The following is an 18,349-nucleotide window of genomic DNA, read 5'->3' on the forward strand; positions in this document are numbered from 1 at the left end:
AATCTATATCATGTATATAAATATATAATCATGGTGTCTTTCAGAGATTATTGTGGTCAGTTCATGTTTTTTTTATCGTAGACAGGTAACTTTTTCTAAAATTCCCTCTTAAGAGAAGCCTCATAGTGAGTACATACTAATTCTCTGCATATAGTTTCATATTGTGTGCATGAGATTTGCAATCATTCTTCCATATTTTCATACAAATGTGCAATTTGACTAAGTGTTATAACATGCATGTGTGAAACATGCACGTGGCCAACCAGCCAGAATAGGTGATTTTATTTTTTTTCACCTGCATGACTATAGTTTCCTTTGTGTTTAAGAAAGCCACAGAAAATAACTGTGTTTACTTTCCCAAACAAAGGATTCGTTTTTGTGAATGCATGGTGAAGATGCTTAGTGACAGAATGCAATATTTCTTGCATGTGTCACATTACAGATAAGCTAATCCAGATACTGTTTATCAGCAAAAGGGTTAGTCCTGCCCATCCCCTTCCTCCCACCTACTTTTCACAACTGCAGAACTGCTGTCTGTTCAGTGAGTCAGAAAATGAGCTCTACAAAATAATGATTCGTTTTCTGCCTGTTGGGGGGAAGATCCCATGCTTCTGTATGCTTTCACTATTAGCTGTGCTGATACTACTATTAATTTGTGCTGTAAGTCAGGTAATTGAAATGATTAAAAATAACTACAGGAAAAGTTTGGGAAAAACAAACTAACCACTCTTTGTTACAGAGGTCTGATTTACAATATGATCCTGTAGGAAGTTGCTCTGTCTGCAAGGTTGGAATTTACTAAATGACCCTTTACACCATAAATTAAAAAAAAAAAAAATCTTAAATCCTTATGGTAAGAATTTAGCAGCTTTCCATTTGAGTTGAGGGAGGACTAGGGAAGGCTTTTGAAGTTTTTTGAATCTGATAAATTAAAAAAAAAAAGATAAATAAGAATCTGTGGCTTTCTTTCAGTATCTTGTCTGTCTCCATAAGTCTTATTTTGACTTATTTTACCTCTGCATAAATCTATACTGTTTTTGATCATTGATGAAAAAATTAACTCTTGTGAGATGTATAGGATGTTCAGATATGATTCTATTCTCAGGGAAGCAAATGGTGTGGAACACAGTTTGAAGGTCATCTTGATATAAGATTTCTGTTTCTTACCTGTAATGATGGAAAAGATTCGTGCTTACAAAAACAAAACAAAAAAACAAAAACAAAAACAAAAAAACACAGTGATTAACAAAGTACCATAAATAAGTCGTACAGGAGAGAACTCCGAAATACTCAAAATAGAGACAACACACTGGGCAAATATATCCAATATGCATTTACAGATTTTGCTGGTATGATCAGAAAACAAGAATATTATTTTTCCTTCATTGCTTGGTGCCAGGGTTTTTAGCCATTGTAGCTAAAGATATAAAAATAAAAATAAAAATGTGAGACTTAAAATAAAAAAGACCAAGTGAGCAATATTTCTAGTGAAGTAGACAGAATCAAATTGGAAGAATGGTATTTATTCCTTTGCTCTATAAACAAGTTGTGTGTTAAAAAGAATTGGAGTTTGTGAAGTAGTTCAGTGCATGTAACCTGTGATAAGTAGGAGGTTGCTAACATAGACAATAAGGGAATTTTTTGTTTTGGAAATCCAAAATAGCTCCCGAGAGTACAGTGGACTCCCTCCCTATTGCTAGTGTGTGTGTTTCATTCTGTTGTCCTTAGTGTGGAGAGTTCAGCTGCATTTGCCACTAGAGGTCTCTTTTAGCCCAGATAGTTTTGTGGCAATTGAATTTTATAAATTCTGAACTAACCTAGCTTTAGAAAAGAAAAAATAAGCTGGAAGGGTTTTAAAAACTGAAAATAAAAATATATCTAAGCAATGTTTTACTGAGATGTTAGAAAATCCAAATAGTTATCTTTTCAGGAATTTATTTGAGAAGTATAATAATAACTTAGCTTTATTCCTAGAAATGGTATGTACAGTTTCAAATTTTCAGTATTTTTACCAGTTTATGTGCATTTGAGACCCAATTTACCTAAATGTCCTTTACGTTCATTTTTTAGGGCATTGTTAATGTTAAGGGTTCTGTTTGCCAGTTGTTCATTTTAATATCTATATTTTATGATATTATTTATGTGATATTACTTATATGGTATTACTTATTACACTAATAATGATACATGTGAAATGCACATCTTCAAAGAGTTTAATCATCCGTATATAATTGCATCAATTAATAAATACATGTTCACCACCAAGTATATTTTATAAACCTGAGAAGTTACAATGGTCTGAGGATAAATAATACATTAATTTATTTATTAGTATTGAATACATCTTTATAGTATTTAGATCTTAAAAAGTAGTGTTATGCTGCCCTTGTACTTAGTTTTCTAGGCATCGAGGCAGCGTAGATGTTGCACAGCAACATTTTTTTTTCAGTTAAACTGTAGATTTTTCATAATTAGAATAGCAGATACTCATGTCTTCTATCTGCTTAAACCAAAGAAGCTTTTATTTCATTTAAATCTTAATGTCATTTTATTGAATGTTATTTTATTGTTAGTAAGTAACTTCAGAAGTGTAAAAGTACATTACTGGAAAACACATTCTTTTTGCCAGAGTTGATAAATAATCTGATTAATTATAGGAGGACAGTGCTAATTGGTTTTTAACCGTTTCAAGAACTTGTGCATTTTTATTCACTTTAACCCTGTATTTGCATGATCTTAACAACATTCCCAGGGTTATGGGGGCTTGGAATTTTCCGTATATATTTTTTTCATGTTCTGTTTCTGTCATTTGTTGCGTTAAACAGTGTCAGTTCAGGGACTGTGCCTCTGATCACTGTTACTGCTTATGGAGTTTGCCATGGAGCAATGTGGCTTGTGAAAGCAGGTGTATGTTGTCCTAGAAATATAAATTATTTTTCTTAAGAATCAATTCAAGAAGATTTGTAATGATGAATTAAAACATGTATTTCTGGCTTGTATCACCCTGCTGGAGAGGAAAAGAAAAAAGTAAAGGAAAATTGTGTACATATCAGTTGAAATGGTAACTGTAACATCTCTGTCCAGTAGTTTGGGATTCCTTTTTTAATGATGTGAGTCCCTGTCTGCTAAGTATGTTTCCCACCTCAAGTTGGAGTTTCCAGGGTTAATTTTTGCAGAGTTTCTCTGTGAGTTTGTGAAGAGTTCTATACAAAGGGAATCAGTACAACCTAGTGGAGAGCAGAGTCATGAGCATTTGCATCTCTGGAATGTTTTTATTGACAAACGGTAGTCTGCTATTGACATTTGTGTCCCTTGATGATACTTCTATCCTAGCTTATCTTTGCTGGTCAAATGCCTTAATTGTTCTGGCCTTTAATTCAGTCAAAGTTGGAGCATCAGTGGAAGAGAAAAGGGAAGGAACAGGTCTAACAGAGCATCAAGCTTGAGCTGTGAAGCTGCTGGCAACGATCAACCTGTCATAATGTTATGATTTGTTCATTTTTATACCATTTATTAGCCTTTACTTGTTGTGCCATTTGGCCTCCAGGGCAGATAAAGTGCTGTCTAATTTGGTAGGTTTGCTTCTGTCAGAGTGGCCTCGACAGAGAAGGTGTTAGCTGTAGTGACAAATAATCAATAGCTGTCGTTGTCATGAGGAACGTGAGTAGCTGGGCCTTTCATCTGGAGGATTAGAGGTCTAATTGGATTGAGAATAGGGAGGGTGGGCTGTTGGGTAACCCTGTCAGCTATGTTAAGCTGTCAAATGTCAGCCTCGCTGAAAGGAAGAAGGGATGGTTAGCTTTCAGAAACAAGGAAGAAGACATATGAAAGCTTTTTAAAAAGTAATAGATAGAAAAGTAGAATAGGCTAATGTACGCTTTAACCCCCTCATGCTTAATTATATGTCTCTCCAGTTAATGAGGATGCATAGCATATGCATTTTCTCTTTTTCATGAAGATGTGTAGAATTCGTGTGAGACAGATTTGGCAGCCTAGTACCAAGACATACTGGTTTTGTATCTTGCAAAAAAGCAAGCTCAGGTGGGAAATAGAAACGCAAAAGATTATGACATAGAGAAGGAAAATAACCACCAATGGGAGAAATCACTTAGCAGAAGCTAAGAACAAACTATTAATATTTTGTTGTAAAGATTTGGCAGTCCAATAGGGCCTCTTTTCTTTTTTATTTTTCTTTTTTCGTTTTTGAGATAAAATCAGTTGTTTCAGTGCTGCTGTATGTGGAATTAGGACTATTATCAAGTACTGATGTGTGCTGTCAATTGAATTTCATCTGTTGTTGCTTTTATCCCTTGCTCTCTGCTCCCTTTTTTGGAGAAAGATTTGTGTTCTTCTGAAGATAAATCCAATAAAAGCACGACTACGCTAGTAAAACATGATTTTTTTGTATTAATGTCTCAGAAGGTTTACAGAACTAGTATTTACTTTACCAGAAAAAAATAATTGGGCTAGATTTTAGAAGAGGATTTTGTTTATAAAATTACTAAAATAATGCTTGCTTTCTTCCTAATATTCTTGTGTTGCTCTATTCAAATCAAGTCTTAATTGGAAACATCGCTATCTTTTTTTCTCTGTGTAACTTCTTCACTGGCTTTTCTGCAGTACTTGGCTAAAGCCACCCTTTATATAGCAGCCATCTCTTTCAAGGAGCTAGCATCCTTAACTACTGATGACCTTAAAACAGTGAAGTTTTATTCATTATGTGAAAACTGTGTTGTAATTCAGTATTTTACTTACCTTACTTTTTAGAGCTTTATTTGTTACTAAAATCCTTGCCCTTCTGAGTATTTATTTTTTTTTATGGACAAGTGTATTGCCATGACAATGATTTGCTGCTTCCCCATTTTATCCCCTTCTTTATCAAACTAGAACATCACCTTCAGTGTTGCTTTCTTTCTCTTCTCCTTCAGTGATGTCACTACTATTTTCATTAACCTGATTAACTTACTTTCATTGTACAAATTCATCTCCCTCATTTTCTAGCACAATATAATTTCACCACTCTGCATCTCTGCTGTGTTTCTTGCACTGCTAATCTGTCTTGATTTGCTTTTATATCTACTTTTACCATCTTTCCCGTGCTTGAAGTAAGCTTTCACAATCCAGTCTGCCTGAGAGGTTTTTTTGTCAGGTCCCAAACATGTATTATCATACTAGTGCTTCAGTTGAGCAGTCTTGATCTCAAGCATTTCAGATTTCATTTAAAAAATAATAAGGAAAGAAAAAACTTTCCAACTAGGATGATTTTCTAAATTTTGAAGTCATGGATTAAGTATGAATCATGATGGTGGAAAACAGAGAAGTTCTCCTTGTGTTAAAGCCCCAGCAAAAAGAAACTAATTCTGTATAGCATATGGAACGATATCTTAAATATCTATACAGCCAGCTGGTAGTATTACTTTATTTTGATTTATTAAATTCACTTTCGTACTTCTGTGAGTAAAATTTAGAAGGGCATCTGTGCTGACAGCTTCCATGTTATTGTCTGATCTTTTCTAGCTCCACTTCCATAGCAATAATTTCTCAGGCTGAAATAGCAGTGAATAAATAGGACAATAGCGGGATTCTGTTGAAAAAAAAGAAAAAAAAGAAAAAAGAAAAAAAAAGACTCAGATTTTGTGATTTTGTTTGGAAGGCAGAGTAGAGTTGAACAGCTTATAGGCATGTTTTAGGACAGTTGGACCCATCCAAGCAAGTACTTTGTTCAGGCAGGAGCAGAGGTTGTTTTTGACAGAATGTTGTTCCATGTTGCTGGTTGTTTGGCTGCTTTAAGTTCACTTAGTCATCTTGTTTTTCAAGTGCTAGATTAGTTTTACATGCTTTTATCAATAATAACTCTCTCATTTTATTTTCTTCAAATAATAGGTGAAAATTTATTTAGCATTTGAACTTGTAAATAATGATTGCATCTTAAAAATGTGCTTCTTACTAAGCATAGCACTGTACTTGGTGTATTGTGAGTTTATCTGAATAGATTTCATTCTGTTTCACTTACTGTTGTTCCTTTAGCAAGTGTAGCATTGGCATCCCTCAGTGCACAAGAGATCTGCCCAGCTCTTCTCCCAGGACATTGATGTCTGCTGCCAAGTCTCTATCTTACAAAATAGATTTACAGGCAAAGGCATCTCCCTGTTTGAGTGTCCTTTCTAAAACATCATTCTCGCATTAATTATCCCTCCATAGCTGACTTCACGACTGATCTTTAATGGTTACAAGAAGAAATATTGTTGTTAGGACTGAGAAACCACTTACTTGTTTGTGTCCAGATTTGTCACTGACAAATCAAAGCTGGACTATCTCTAATATTAGCTCATCAGTTTGGCTTAGTTTCGTTTTGTGAGCAGGTTGGTGATTTCTTTCTGAATGAGGTGACTTTTTTTCAGGCTTTCTGAGTAAAAAGTAAAGGTATTTGTTTCCACTGATTATTAATTTCATTTTAAATTTAAATGTATTTGTTACGTGAAATACTTGCACATACGCTTCAATATATACAGTACCAGGAACAGATCATTTTGAAGCATGACACCTTTCTGCTGAATTCTCCAGGAATCTTTTATCAGGTGACTGACACATCCTTAATCTGATGCTCAGACTTGTCAATTGAATCAATAGTATGCTAGATAGGCTGGCTTCAGAACGAAAGGCTGTTGCAATAGAAGGTATTTGAAATATAAATTCAGATCTTATGACCAGCCACAAACTCCAGGAGCACTTGTTTTTCACTTGTTTCTCTCTCTTTTTTTTTTTTTTTTTTTTGTCTGTAAATAGTAGGTTAAATTTTTGATGAAAGAGAGTTAGATGAATCACTCTCAGGACAAAATGGCATGTGTAAACCACATAAGAAAATTCTGTAGTTTCTCAAAAATCAATAGCATTTCTTAAAATATAAATTCAATTTATCTATTAAAATTGTCTTTTTGGTTTCTTTGTAGATCTACTTCAAACACTTAGATTTTTATTAATGAAGAATGTAACCCATTTTTATTAGAGGAATTATTGCTGTTTGAAATATACAGTGTTTTATGTTATTATTAACAAATACTTAGTATATATGTGTATATGTATATATAGTATGTATATATAGTCTTCTGATAGAAATACTTAAATATAGATCTAGATATGCGTTGAACATAGTATTTTTCATGTTCCACAACCATGGTGCAGATTTAAGAACATTTGAAATAAAACTAAGTTTGACCTATTATTTTATCTGCCTGCACTTTGAGCAGAGAGAAATAAATGCAGTACTTTTGTGAGTGTTAAGATGAGATCTGAATAGCTTACTAAGGCTTTAGTTTATTTCCCAGTACTGTGAGGAGATTTGGACTTTTTTTTTTTCTCACACTTCCCTGTAGTATATCTAGATACTGTGAAATATCATAATGTGTTTATTTATAATCTCAATAATTATTTCAATAAGGGATAAGCTTATGCTGTTAAAGGTTATTTACTGTATGAATCTTCAACTTCTGTAATAATCCTGGAAATTTCACTGCATATGGAGACCATTTCTTATAAAAGAGAATTTGGTATGGAGTTTTTTAATTATTTCACATAACGGCTTGTTAAAGAACTTAAAGATATTTGATAGAGCTTTGTCCTCTTAAAGTATGTGCTTATACAGTTTTTTTGTATAGGCATCCATCGTCTAGCGAAAATGCTTTCAAAGAACCGTCCTAACTTGTCTTGTATCTCTAGAAGAACTGGCAGTTTAGGGGACATTCGGTAATATACAACTAAATAATCAGTAACAGACATTTGCAAAACATCAGTAGTTATACAGAATATACAGGTAATTACTGGAAATGGCAAGAATGTTACAAATAAGGATATCAGTCAAAACTTTACTGGGATTGGAAGAGAATGTGAATGTAGGAAAAAGCAGTTTTGAAAGGGAAGACTACTTTATCGCAGGGATGTATTGGCCTTTTAAAACTACTCCTACTTCAATACAGTTTAACTTAAAGCCATTAAGATGAAGAAAGTGAATGTAACAAATATTTTCCAGTACTCCTTTTTTGGAGAAGAAGATCAGTGCTAACAAATCTTTCAGTCACTGTACAATTTTTTTTTTCTTTTTTGTAAACTTGGTTGTAGAATATTCTCAAAGAAGTGGGTAGTGATGCTGTAAATATGGATGATGTGTGTTGGGTTTTCTCATCTTTTGGGTATTTGTGCTGAATGTCTTCAAAAGATTGCTGTGGGAAAACAAGTCAGTAACAGTAGAACTGTGACCAACTGGAAATTAGAATGCTTCTTCCATTTTCATACTTGACGTATTTTTTAAATGAAAATGACTGATTTCTATAGGCAGACTATAAAATTCAAGAGCTGAAGAGCTGAAAACATTACACAGATAAAGCAAGTACAGGCCATGGAGAAATGAGTTGAAGGACTATAAGATGTAAGCATCTATTTTCTTTTAACTTATTCTGAGGAAAAGTTTTATCTTAGTTTTTACAACACTGCTCAGTTTTTGTCTCTATTGTATTCTTTGACTGTATGCCAGTTGATAGTTCTGTCCATTCCTATGGAAACCAAGATACTGAAGCCAATCTTGCAAGAGGCTTTAGGAAGAAGTACTCAAAGTTCAGACACTGCCTTGCTTTCAGTCAAAACATCTGATACAACTGGTCTCAAGTCCTACTGGTGCTGTTGGCAGATGTATTGCCTGAGATGCTTTGCCAGATGGATGGACGTGATCAACTTGGAAAGTGGTAAATAAGGTTTTCAGCTATTTGGAATGTTTTTACTTGTGAAACTATGATGCTGCTAACAAAATTACTAAAAGATACTTTGTGAGATTAAGCCTACTGTCAAAATTGGTAGTGTTTTTGCAGTAGTTTACTTGAAAGAATTATTTCACATTATTTCACAACCACATTGCTGGTGGTTTGCTGCACGGAAGACATCACAGCATCCTTGCCTTTTCAGATATCCATACTTAAAATTTAAAAAATCCTTTAAATTATTCAACCTCTCAGTTGGTGCATTTTCAATAGGGATATAATTTTGTACCTTCCGTGTTTTAATGAAGAATGATTAGTCCAGATATTAAGAACTATTGCTAAAATAGATAAAATAGCATAAGGCCACAATGGTGCACAGAGCTGGAACACTTCTGTGAAGAAATGCTGAGAGAGCTGGCCTTGCTCAGCCTGGAGAAGGCTCTGGGGAGACCTCGTTGTGGTCTTCCAGTACCTAAAGGAACCTACAAGTTGAGGAGAGGCTCTTCATCACTCGTGTGGTGATAGGACAATTGGTAATGGCTTTAAACTGAAAGAGAAGTGGATTCTCCATCCTTGAAAATGTTCACGGCTGGGTTGGATGGGGCTTTGGGCAACCTGGACTAAAAGGAGGTGTTCCAGCTTATGGTAGGGGAGGGGCTTTAATTAGATGTCATTTAAAAGTCCCTTCCAACTCAAACCAGTCTATGATTCTATGTTCCCAATTCTTTCCTTATTCATAGCTTATATATTGAAGTCATGTTTATTGTTGAAGACATGAAGAAAAAAAAAATCATTAGGAGCTTGTCTGTGATTCTAATTTTGTGTGTTCTTGATACATAGCAATTAAAATTTATATCAAAATGTATTCACATTTTAACATACTAAGAACGCATAAAGAGTCATAAGCTTTTTTGCTCAATTAACCGTATTATATGTGTTAAACTTACATGGCAGCATAGTGTGTCATCACTGGAGAGACAGCCTGCCACTTTGATGGTGACTTTACTCACTTAACTAGAAATTGAGATTCTAAGTAGCTATATTGATTGTGCTCTTCCCCTGAACTGTTCAAAAATTAAAATGAGCAGTAGTATTCGAGAGTGTCAGAATGGTGCAGTCATTTATACAGTGCTAATAGTTATTGTAAGCAGACATTCTTAATTCAGCTTCAGAGTACTAGAAATAAAGAAGTTTCACTATTTCATACACTTTTTTATTTTTTATTTTTTAATTCAAAACACACATTTTCTTAATTTTTAACTCTAAATAATTATTTGAAATTTAATTAACATTTTTACTTGCCAGCCTATATTTTAATAACTTTTCTGAAGAATTCTTGTCAGATTTCTGGCAGTTAGCTGATAATATAAGCATATCAAAAGACATCTTTTGATATTTTAATTTTATGTTCTTCTGGAACAATATGCTGTTTATATATATATGTGTATATATGATTAGAAATATAGTCACAGCTAAGTGCTTGGTTTGTTCCCTGAAAAGATACTAAAACTGACAGGTGTTGATGACAAAAAGTCCATCATATGCTCTGTGTCATTCTAAGACATTCTGGGAACATACTTCTCAAAAGGATGCTGATAGATGAAACAATCTCAAAAGAAAGTGAGTGTTAGCTAGAATCTGTATAGCCTCTTTTCTTTCCGAAGACATTAGGACTCTTGGGTTTTGAAAATCTGTGATGAAGTTGTTATGTGGAGTGAAGCATCATCTCTTCTGCACTTACTTGCTGGGAAGAAAAAGCAAGTTTAAGTATGCATGTTTGTTTACGTAGTAAGATTATCTTCTGTAAGACCAAGTAGGTCGAAGACAGCAGTTTCTGTTGTTTCTGTCTGTGAACATGAGTAAAAGAACTCCAATTGTAGTTTTTGTTTTAAAAGAGGGAGCTCATGTATATCTTCATCCTTTTATGACTTGGCCAGCAATTTAGGAGTTCAAGTTCTTTGACACTCACTGCTTCTTGAAAGCATCTGATAGTGAAGAGCATTTCTCAACTTCAGCTATAGGATCTGTACTGGTCTGTTGGCAAAGCATGCAAAAGTAGTGCAAATTGGCTGATATATTCTGTTTAGATTTTTAAGCTAAAATCTGGAAGGGTTTTGTGTTTTGCCCCATTAAGTATCTGAATGCGTAACACAGTTCACTATTTGTCACCATGTATATATATGGTGGGGGGGTTGGACTCGATGATCTCTGGAGATCCCTTCCAACCCCTACAATTCTGTGATTCTGTGATTCTTGGAAATATACTGATTTTAGAGACTTGCATGTCACTACTGAAATTATAGCTTTGTGTTTGACATAACAAAGATTATATCTTAACTCCATTATAAATCCCGATTACTTTTAAGGAGTCCTGGGCTTAAAAAGCTTAATATCTAATCTGACTTTTTATCATCTTTAAATATCAAATAATGTATTTGGGGCAGAAATAACGGTTTGAGGCTTTTCTTTGAAAAAGCAGGTAAGTGGCCAGGCATGCTGAATTTCCATGTGTGGTTCCAACTATGGTTCTGTCCCAGGCTGGATCTAAATCAAACAAATTGTGTATGTAAGTGAACATGTAGGCAATAAGCTGTGATGCAATTTTTTTCCTACTCTCAGGCTGTTGTTTTATACTTAGTTATATTGTCTTAATTATGACGTACAGTTATATTGTCTTAACTATGATGTACTAGTTTAAAAAGGAAAATTAAAATGCTAATAATATGCTGTAAAAGTATAATCACTAGCCAAGCTGTGACTGGTGCAGTATTAGAAAAGCAGATTTGTTATAAGTTTGCAATTAACAATAATAACTTAGCAGCTTTGTGGTTGTTTGTTTCCAGAAAGAGTAAAAATAAGTGAATTATATTCCTCAGAAGAGGAGTTATTGATTATTAAATAGTTTTTCTTTTTATGAAAGAATATAGAGAAAATAGTAATAAAACATTTTTCATAAGTGCTACTTAATAATGTATTTCTAAAATCAAATTTAGTAAGCTAATACATTATTAAACTACGTATAATTATTAGATATCTTAGATCCCTTCTGTCACAGATGGTCAGTTTGCTGTATCATTATTCCCTCTCTGTTCTCTTGGAATGCACTCCTTTTAAACAACCAGACCTTTGCTTTCCCTGCTTTGTGGTGACTTGTTTTTCCACTTGTCTGCCATGTTCTGTGCGCTCACTGTGTGGGCTTAGTTATGGCCATTTGTTATGTCAGGAGCTCTTATCAGTAGTTAATGTCTGATGTTAGTAAGTCTCATTTTAACAGCACAGAAACAGCAAGGGACAAAATGAAAAATACTGCTAATCATCTAAACATTCTTCAGGAATCATGGAAGTTTGGGTTTTGGAGTCCTTTGTTTGGAATACTGGCAAGTAATGTCTTATATAGAGAGAAAAGTAACAGAGAAAAGTAGTTTATTTCACCTCAGTAACATGCAAGGATTTGAAGTAAGTTTCTAAGGGATAGTGTAAGATATTATTCTGTTAACATCAGTGTCTCAAAGCTTGCTGGGGACACAGATGGACTTGTTCAAGTCCAGGCAAGTCCTGGGCAAGGGTTGTGAAATCCTTTGTGTGCGGGACACAGATGGACAAGGCCAGGGACGACGAGAGAGAGATGAGCTGCAGCTAAATCGCTGTGAAGTGTTCTTTTGTGGGGGCTTACCTCAGGATGATGGCCATCTCGGGGTACTCAATGACTCTTGGTCAAGGCCCATCCTTGTCACATCGGCAGGAGAACAAGAGCCGAAAACCATGAGAACAGGTTTTCTGGCAACAGATTCCTCATGAAGAACAGAGGATTTCTGACAACAGATTCCTCACAAAGTGATGCCTGCATGCTGAAGTAGAAGAAGAGGTGTCTGACATCAGATTCCACACACTACGGAATTCCTGCATGCTGACGGACTCTCCTGGGCCTGTTGCCTGAGCACTGCTGCTGTCTCCCGGGCTGGCTCTGCAACTGCCTGCTGCTACCTGCTTGCTGCCCAAGGCTGCCATGCTGCTGCTTCCTCCCTGCTGCTTGTGCCTCGGACCTTCAAATATCGTGAAACAGGACTGCTGCTGGATCCTGGTGCTGACTATCCCTGCTTTACGCAATTCTTGCTGCTTTCCTATCTTTTCTATCTATCTTCCTCCTTCCCTTCCCCGTCTCCCTGATTAGGATTTGTAATAAACTGGTTGGACCAACATATGAACCATTGTTTCTTAATCTCACACTGGGTATACAGATACTAAAAGAACTTCATCTCCCTCCTATAAATTGGAGTGAGACAGATAGATATGTAAATATAAATAGAAACAGTGTAAGATGTACACTACCTTATTGAACGTTCTTCGAGACTAACCTGACATTTTGCTAACTGATTTTCTAGAGGTAAATTCAACAGATAGCCTTTGTTAGGCCTGTAGAAAAGCATTAAGTATTGTGTGAGGTGGAAAATTGCAGTTAAATGGAAAATTAGGACACTAAAAGTATGGTTAATAATTGGATAATAAGCTGAAAGCAAGTACTGTTGAAATATGCTCTATGAGATAGGAAGGAATATATTAGAATTCCTCAACAGATGCACTTGAATCTAGTATTAGTCAATATTTTTAATTAAGAAACTTGGCATCACAAGTAGTACTTTTTTGAAGGACAAGATAAGGCATTATTATCAGTTGAAGACAGGATTTGCGTGTTCAGAATACTAGAAGTAGGAGAGAATACTAAAATAGAAGAAATAGGAGAATACCAAAATAGGCTGAAGATGTGATGGTCCATAATGCAGTTTCACGTGCACGGAAACAGAACAATTTATTCTGTACGTTGGGAATATTTAATTTTGAAATGACTGCAAAAGGATGTCAGTGTGCTAATGGATTGATTGGCAAGGTGAATGTACTTTTAGGTTTGTCTAACAAGATACTTGCACTAGCAATAAAGAAGTATTTTTGCCATTCAGTAGGCTACGCAGTGAGACCTATGTAATCTTTTCTTACTTGTGCTCAAAAAAAAGAGTTTAAACTAGAATGAATGCAGAGAACTAGCAATGGTTTGAGGGAAACATAGGGCTTAGCCTTTATTACTGAGATGAAAAGGCTAATGCTTGTGTTTAGGTTTTAAAACCTATGCTATACTTTCATAGGTAGAAAGATTGAAGCGGAAGGGGAGAAGAACTCTTAATGAAGATGAGACTGAGAAAAATGTGGATAAAGAAACATGTTAATTCCAATTAAATATCTAGGAATGTATTGAAATGTATCCATTCACGACTCTATATCTTTCCACTACTGTTTGATATCATAATGTAGGAAACAAAAATATCTATCTATCTATCTATCTATCTATCTATCTATCTATCTATAGGAAACAAAAATATATAGATGGATAATGCTATTTAAATCTTCTCAGTAATAATACCAAAATAATGATTGTTCTAAAGTGTTGCCATACTACTGAGCCTTTGAACTAAGGGCCAGAAGGAACCTGTGTTTGCTTGTGTGTTTTGGGGGCTGAAACCTGGACCAGAAGGGCTTCAGATATTAGTGTGGCTTCATGTTACTGGGATTCTTTTCTTTACCTAAACCCGTGTGCCCATGTTGGGTTCAGTTGTGTATCAGGTATTCCATCAATCCAGTACTTCTCCAGGGAAGAGGAGTATTGCAAAAAAGTATTGTAAAAATTGTATTGTTGTTACATTGTTGTCATCTCTGGTGATGTTTTTTGTGGTTTTCTTTTGGTTTTTTGTTTTTTGTTTTTGTTTTTAATCATAAATTGTTTGGAAGAAACAGAATGTTTCGTGTTTCAGAATGAGGGGATATACTGCAGATTCATTTCCTAAGGAGGGGTATTTGTTGCTGGCTAAGCATGCAACAGAATAATGTAGTAGTGACTGGTAGAAAAATGGTAACAGCAAAGATAAAATAGAGTACAGGGAGAGAAACTAGTAATGAAAATGCATGTTTCCTTAGTTATAACTCTAATAATAAAAATACGTTCCCTTAGTTTTATGTGTCTTTTTAACTTTCAGTCTTCTTAGCCACTCAATTCATTCTGAAGGCACAGTATATTTGTAAATCTTTCAATAAGTATCCATCAACAAAAGAAAATCGTGTTGTTTTTTTTTTCTTTCACGTGTGTGCATGGACATTGATTAGGAAATAATGAAAACAAAACAAATGCATTATCCTCTGTGATAGAGAATAGCAGCTATACTTCTTCCAAGTCTAATATTCTCTCAAGTTATTTAATGTTGTCTTTCCCCAGTATAATTGCCAACCACAGCATGATACACTGCATTTTTTTGCTAGTTTTTTTTTTTTCTTCTTTTTTAATGAGTTTTACAAATTCTTCTTATATTTACCTGTAAAATATGATGGTAATAATGGAAAGTTTTCTTGTCCCTAACTCATCCTCTAATTTATTACTAATTCATATTGTATGTGTTCCGCATGGATTAGTAGGCTGTGCAAACGTTTTCCTGTTCTGCAGTTGTATGTCAGTGCATGCCTTGGTGCATGGCTGTGTGTTAAAATGATAGAATGCTAACGTTATGCTTCCTGTGATATCGAGCAGGAAAAAGAGAATTAGTCACTCACTACTTGCTGAACTTGCTGTGAATGCTGTTCACTGTCTCTGGCAACAGAAGTTTGCATTTGCACACAGGTTTGTAGTAGAATTTTTGGCAGATGTAGGGCTTTTAGGGCTTTCACTGAAAAGCAGGGGTCAATGACGACAAACTGTAGAAGCAGAAAAAGGTTATTTTGGCTGAGCATATTCATGATATGTCTTCCCTGTTTTTTATTTTGAAATAAAATAGCATAACAGGAATAAAATAGTCACATATACTTGTTTTAGGCATACTTGATCAAATCCACTCTGCTCAAATAGAGCTCAACTCTACTGGACAAAGACCAGAAAGGTAACATGTGAAATCTGCCCTTCCACTCTTTAAGGCTGCTGTACCACATTTTGAAAAAAGAAACAGAAATATGTGTATACCCTGGCACTGGATACTGTGGGGATCTCTGGGATTCTTTGGCCCATCTCTACCCTACCATTATGGTGACAAATCAATTCACAATTCTGAGCTTTAGGATATACAGAAGTACTTCCATTCCTTACAATTGCTTCCACTTGTCCACATGGCTACATTTTGTTTCTGTTGTTATTTCCATTGTTGTTTTTTTTTTTTTTTTTCCCAAGGGAAACGTAAAGGGACTAAGTTAGCATACAGGATTTGTGAAAGTATTATAACAGACTGGTATGTGTTAATTTGCAGGTTGTTCCATAAGCAGAAGAATCCAAAGATATGACTTCTGTTGCTCTGTATGTCACCTTTCCTGTGTACGTTGTCTATTAAAGCTTGATCAAATACTGCAGCTTATTTTTGAGTGGATGGAATTAGTACTATTAATACTATTAGTACTATTTCTCTCCCTTCCTGAACATTCTCTTTTCGTTGTATTTTCGGTTAATTAATATTTTAATTGTTAGTATATGAAACTGACAAAGCCTAGTGTTTTGGGGAACACGGAGAAACAGTTCACTCCTTTCTCTTTAGGTAAGCTGTGGAAAGAATGGAGATGTTTAAAACACACAAGTTTTTCTAACTTCAAATATTTTGCTTTAATGAGTTACTACTCCAGCTCTCTTGCTGATTCTCCATTGAAACTTAACTGCTGAGAGTAATTTCAGAAAAAACCCAATGTGCTTGGTACTGAAGTGAAAGCATCAAAATATCTTATGTAGCATTTCAGCTTTGTGGGAGATAATCTTCAAGTAAGGGACAGAAGCAAATCAAGGCTCAGTTTGCAACAACTTCTTAATGATTGCATGATTATATTTTTAATTTTTGAAAGGTTTCCTTGATAACTTGAGAAACAGATACAAATTGTTGTTTTTGGAGGAGGAATGCACCCTGTTATTAGGTGCAGGAGCATTTCTATATTATTTCTTCTGAAAACATAGTAAGTCCAGAGTGTTAAGTATTTGAAACGAATGTTACGTGGCTTCTTGTACCATCCATTCATCATGCACACAGTAAATCAAAACTCACATACAGATCTCTGTTTAAAATTGTAAGAAACAGTCTTTTTTTTTTTTTTTTTTTTACTCATTCAGATGAGCTCATTTTCTAAATCATGTCATGTTATTTTTCTTATTCTCATTTTGAAAATTGTAGTCTTTCTTGTATTTAGTTTTATTCCTTATCTGATATCTGTCTGCTGAAGCCATATCTAATGGTTTTATTTCAGTTGTTACATGGTGAGCCAAGTCTTACACTCTAGTACAAGAAAATATGAACTTAATGTTTTGGTTTCCTAAAAATCTTAGAGGTGTTGTTTATTGTGATAAAAGTGTACTGTTGTTGTGAGGCAACAGTAAAATATCAAAACAGTACTGTCATTTTGCTTTATAAACTGAAATTTCTCCAAATTTTCCTTTCCCAGGGAAACTATCGCTTCATGAAACTTTTACTGGCTCGTAGGGGGAACTGGATGCAGAAGGATTTAGAGGGTATGACACCGTTACATTTAACTACACGTCACAAAAGCCCCAAATGTTTAGCTTTGCTGCTAAAGCACATGGCGCCTGGAGAAGTGGATACCCAGGACAGAAACAAGGTAAAAAATATTACTTATTTTAAGACAGTGTTTGTAGTGGGTTTAGAAATTGAAGTTGCAAAGAACAGTTGTGTGAAAAAAAGTATTTCAGTACTTTAAGACAGTTTTTCTGATTCTTTGAATTAGCAACAGTCAGGGATATTATAGTGACCACCATTAACAATATTAACATTTTCCCAATGATAATAATGTAAAATTTAGTTGTAGCTAGTTCACTGACACTTGTGTTCAGAGTACTTAGACTAATAAAGGAATGGAGACTTTGTAAGCATTCATAAAAAAAGCTGTCTTTCTACAATTTGTAAGTGATCTTGGAACTCATGCAAAGAATGTTCCCATCAGGCACTGATCTACCATTTGATTCAAATGTCAGTGCTCCAATCAAGTACTTGTATCACTTCATGATTAACATACCAATTTGGCAAGACTGGCTTTAGAAAGCATCGTCATACCATCATTTGTATCTCATGTGGTTTGTTTTTATTTTATCAAAAGAAGACTGGGCTTTCTAGCAGTTTCATTATGTAAACTCTGAAATCCTTATCTAATTCTATCATCAGGGAAGCAGAATAAGGCATCTGCAGGCTCCCCTTCCAACAAATGAATCTCCTGTCTTCTCCAGACAATAGAGTTGAAGCAGCCTGTGCCCTAGCAATCAGCTGTTTGCCTTCCAGGGTGTTCTAACATGTATCATGGAAACCCTGGCTGTAATTACAGCATTCAGTCTGGAGAGGTCATGCTGATTCCTGACCATGTTAATTAATTAACAAAAGCATCTGGAAACCAGCCAAAACCTCTTAGGGACCTTGCCTTTTGTTCTACAGATTTCCAAAGCAGTATTAAAGCATTGCCAGATTTTCCACAAAACGTAGAGCACTTTTATTCCAGTTCCTGTCATGAGTAGTCAAAGTAGCAAGGATGGAATTCAGGCTCTCTTGGGAACAGAGACCAACAGGTTCAACCCTGGTTGGCATGTAGCTTAT

At 34.9% G+C, this 18,349-nt stretch overlaps 1 protein-coding gene across 1 annotated transcript in view; it reads left to right on the plus strand.

Annotated features, from left to right (window-relative positions):
* The window catches only part of INVS (inversin), a gene marked incomplete at both ends in the record, with an annotated part of 77,935 nt that overhangs the window by 9,102 nt on the left and 50,484 nt on the right, over positions 1-18,349 (plus strand). The window contains one exon of the mRNA XM_079533891.1: positions 17,193-17,366. Within this exon, the coding sequence (XP_079390017.1) occupies positions 17,193-17,366 (174 nt within the window). The remainder of the gene's footprint in view (positions 1-17,192; positions 17,367-18,349) is intronic.

This window comes from Tetrao urogallus (assembly GCF_951394365.1).
Source record: "Tetrao urogallus genome assembly, chromosome: 3".
Classification (NCBI taxonomy): Eukaryota; Metazoa; Chordata; class Aves; order Galliformes; family Phasianidae; genus Tetrao; species Tetrao urogallus.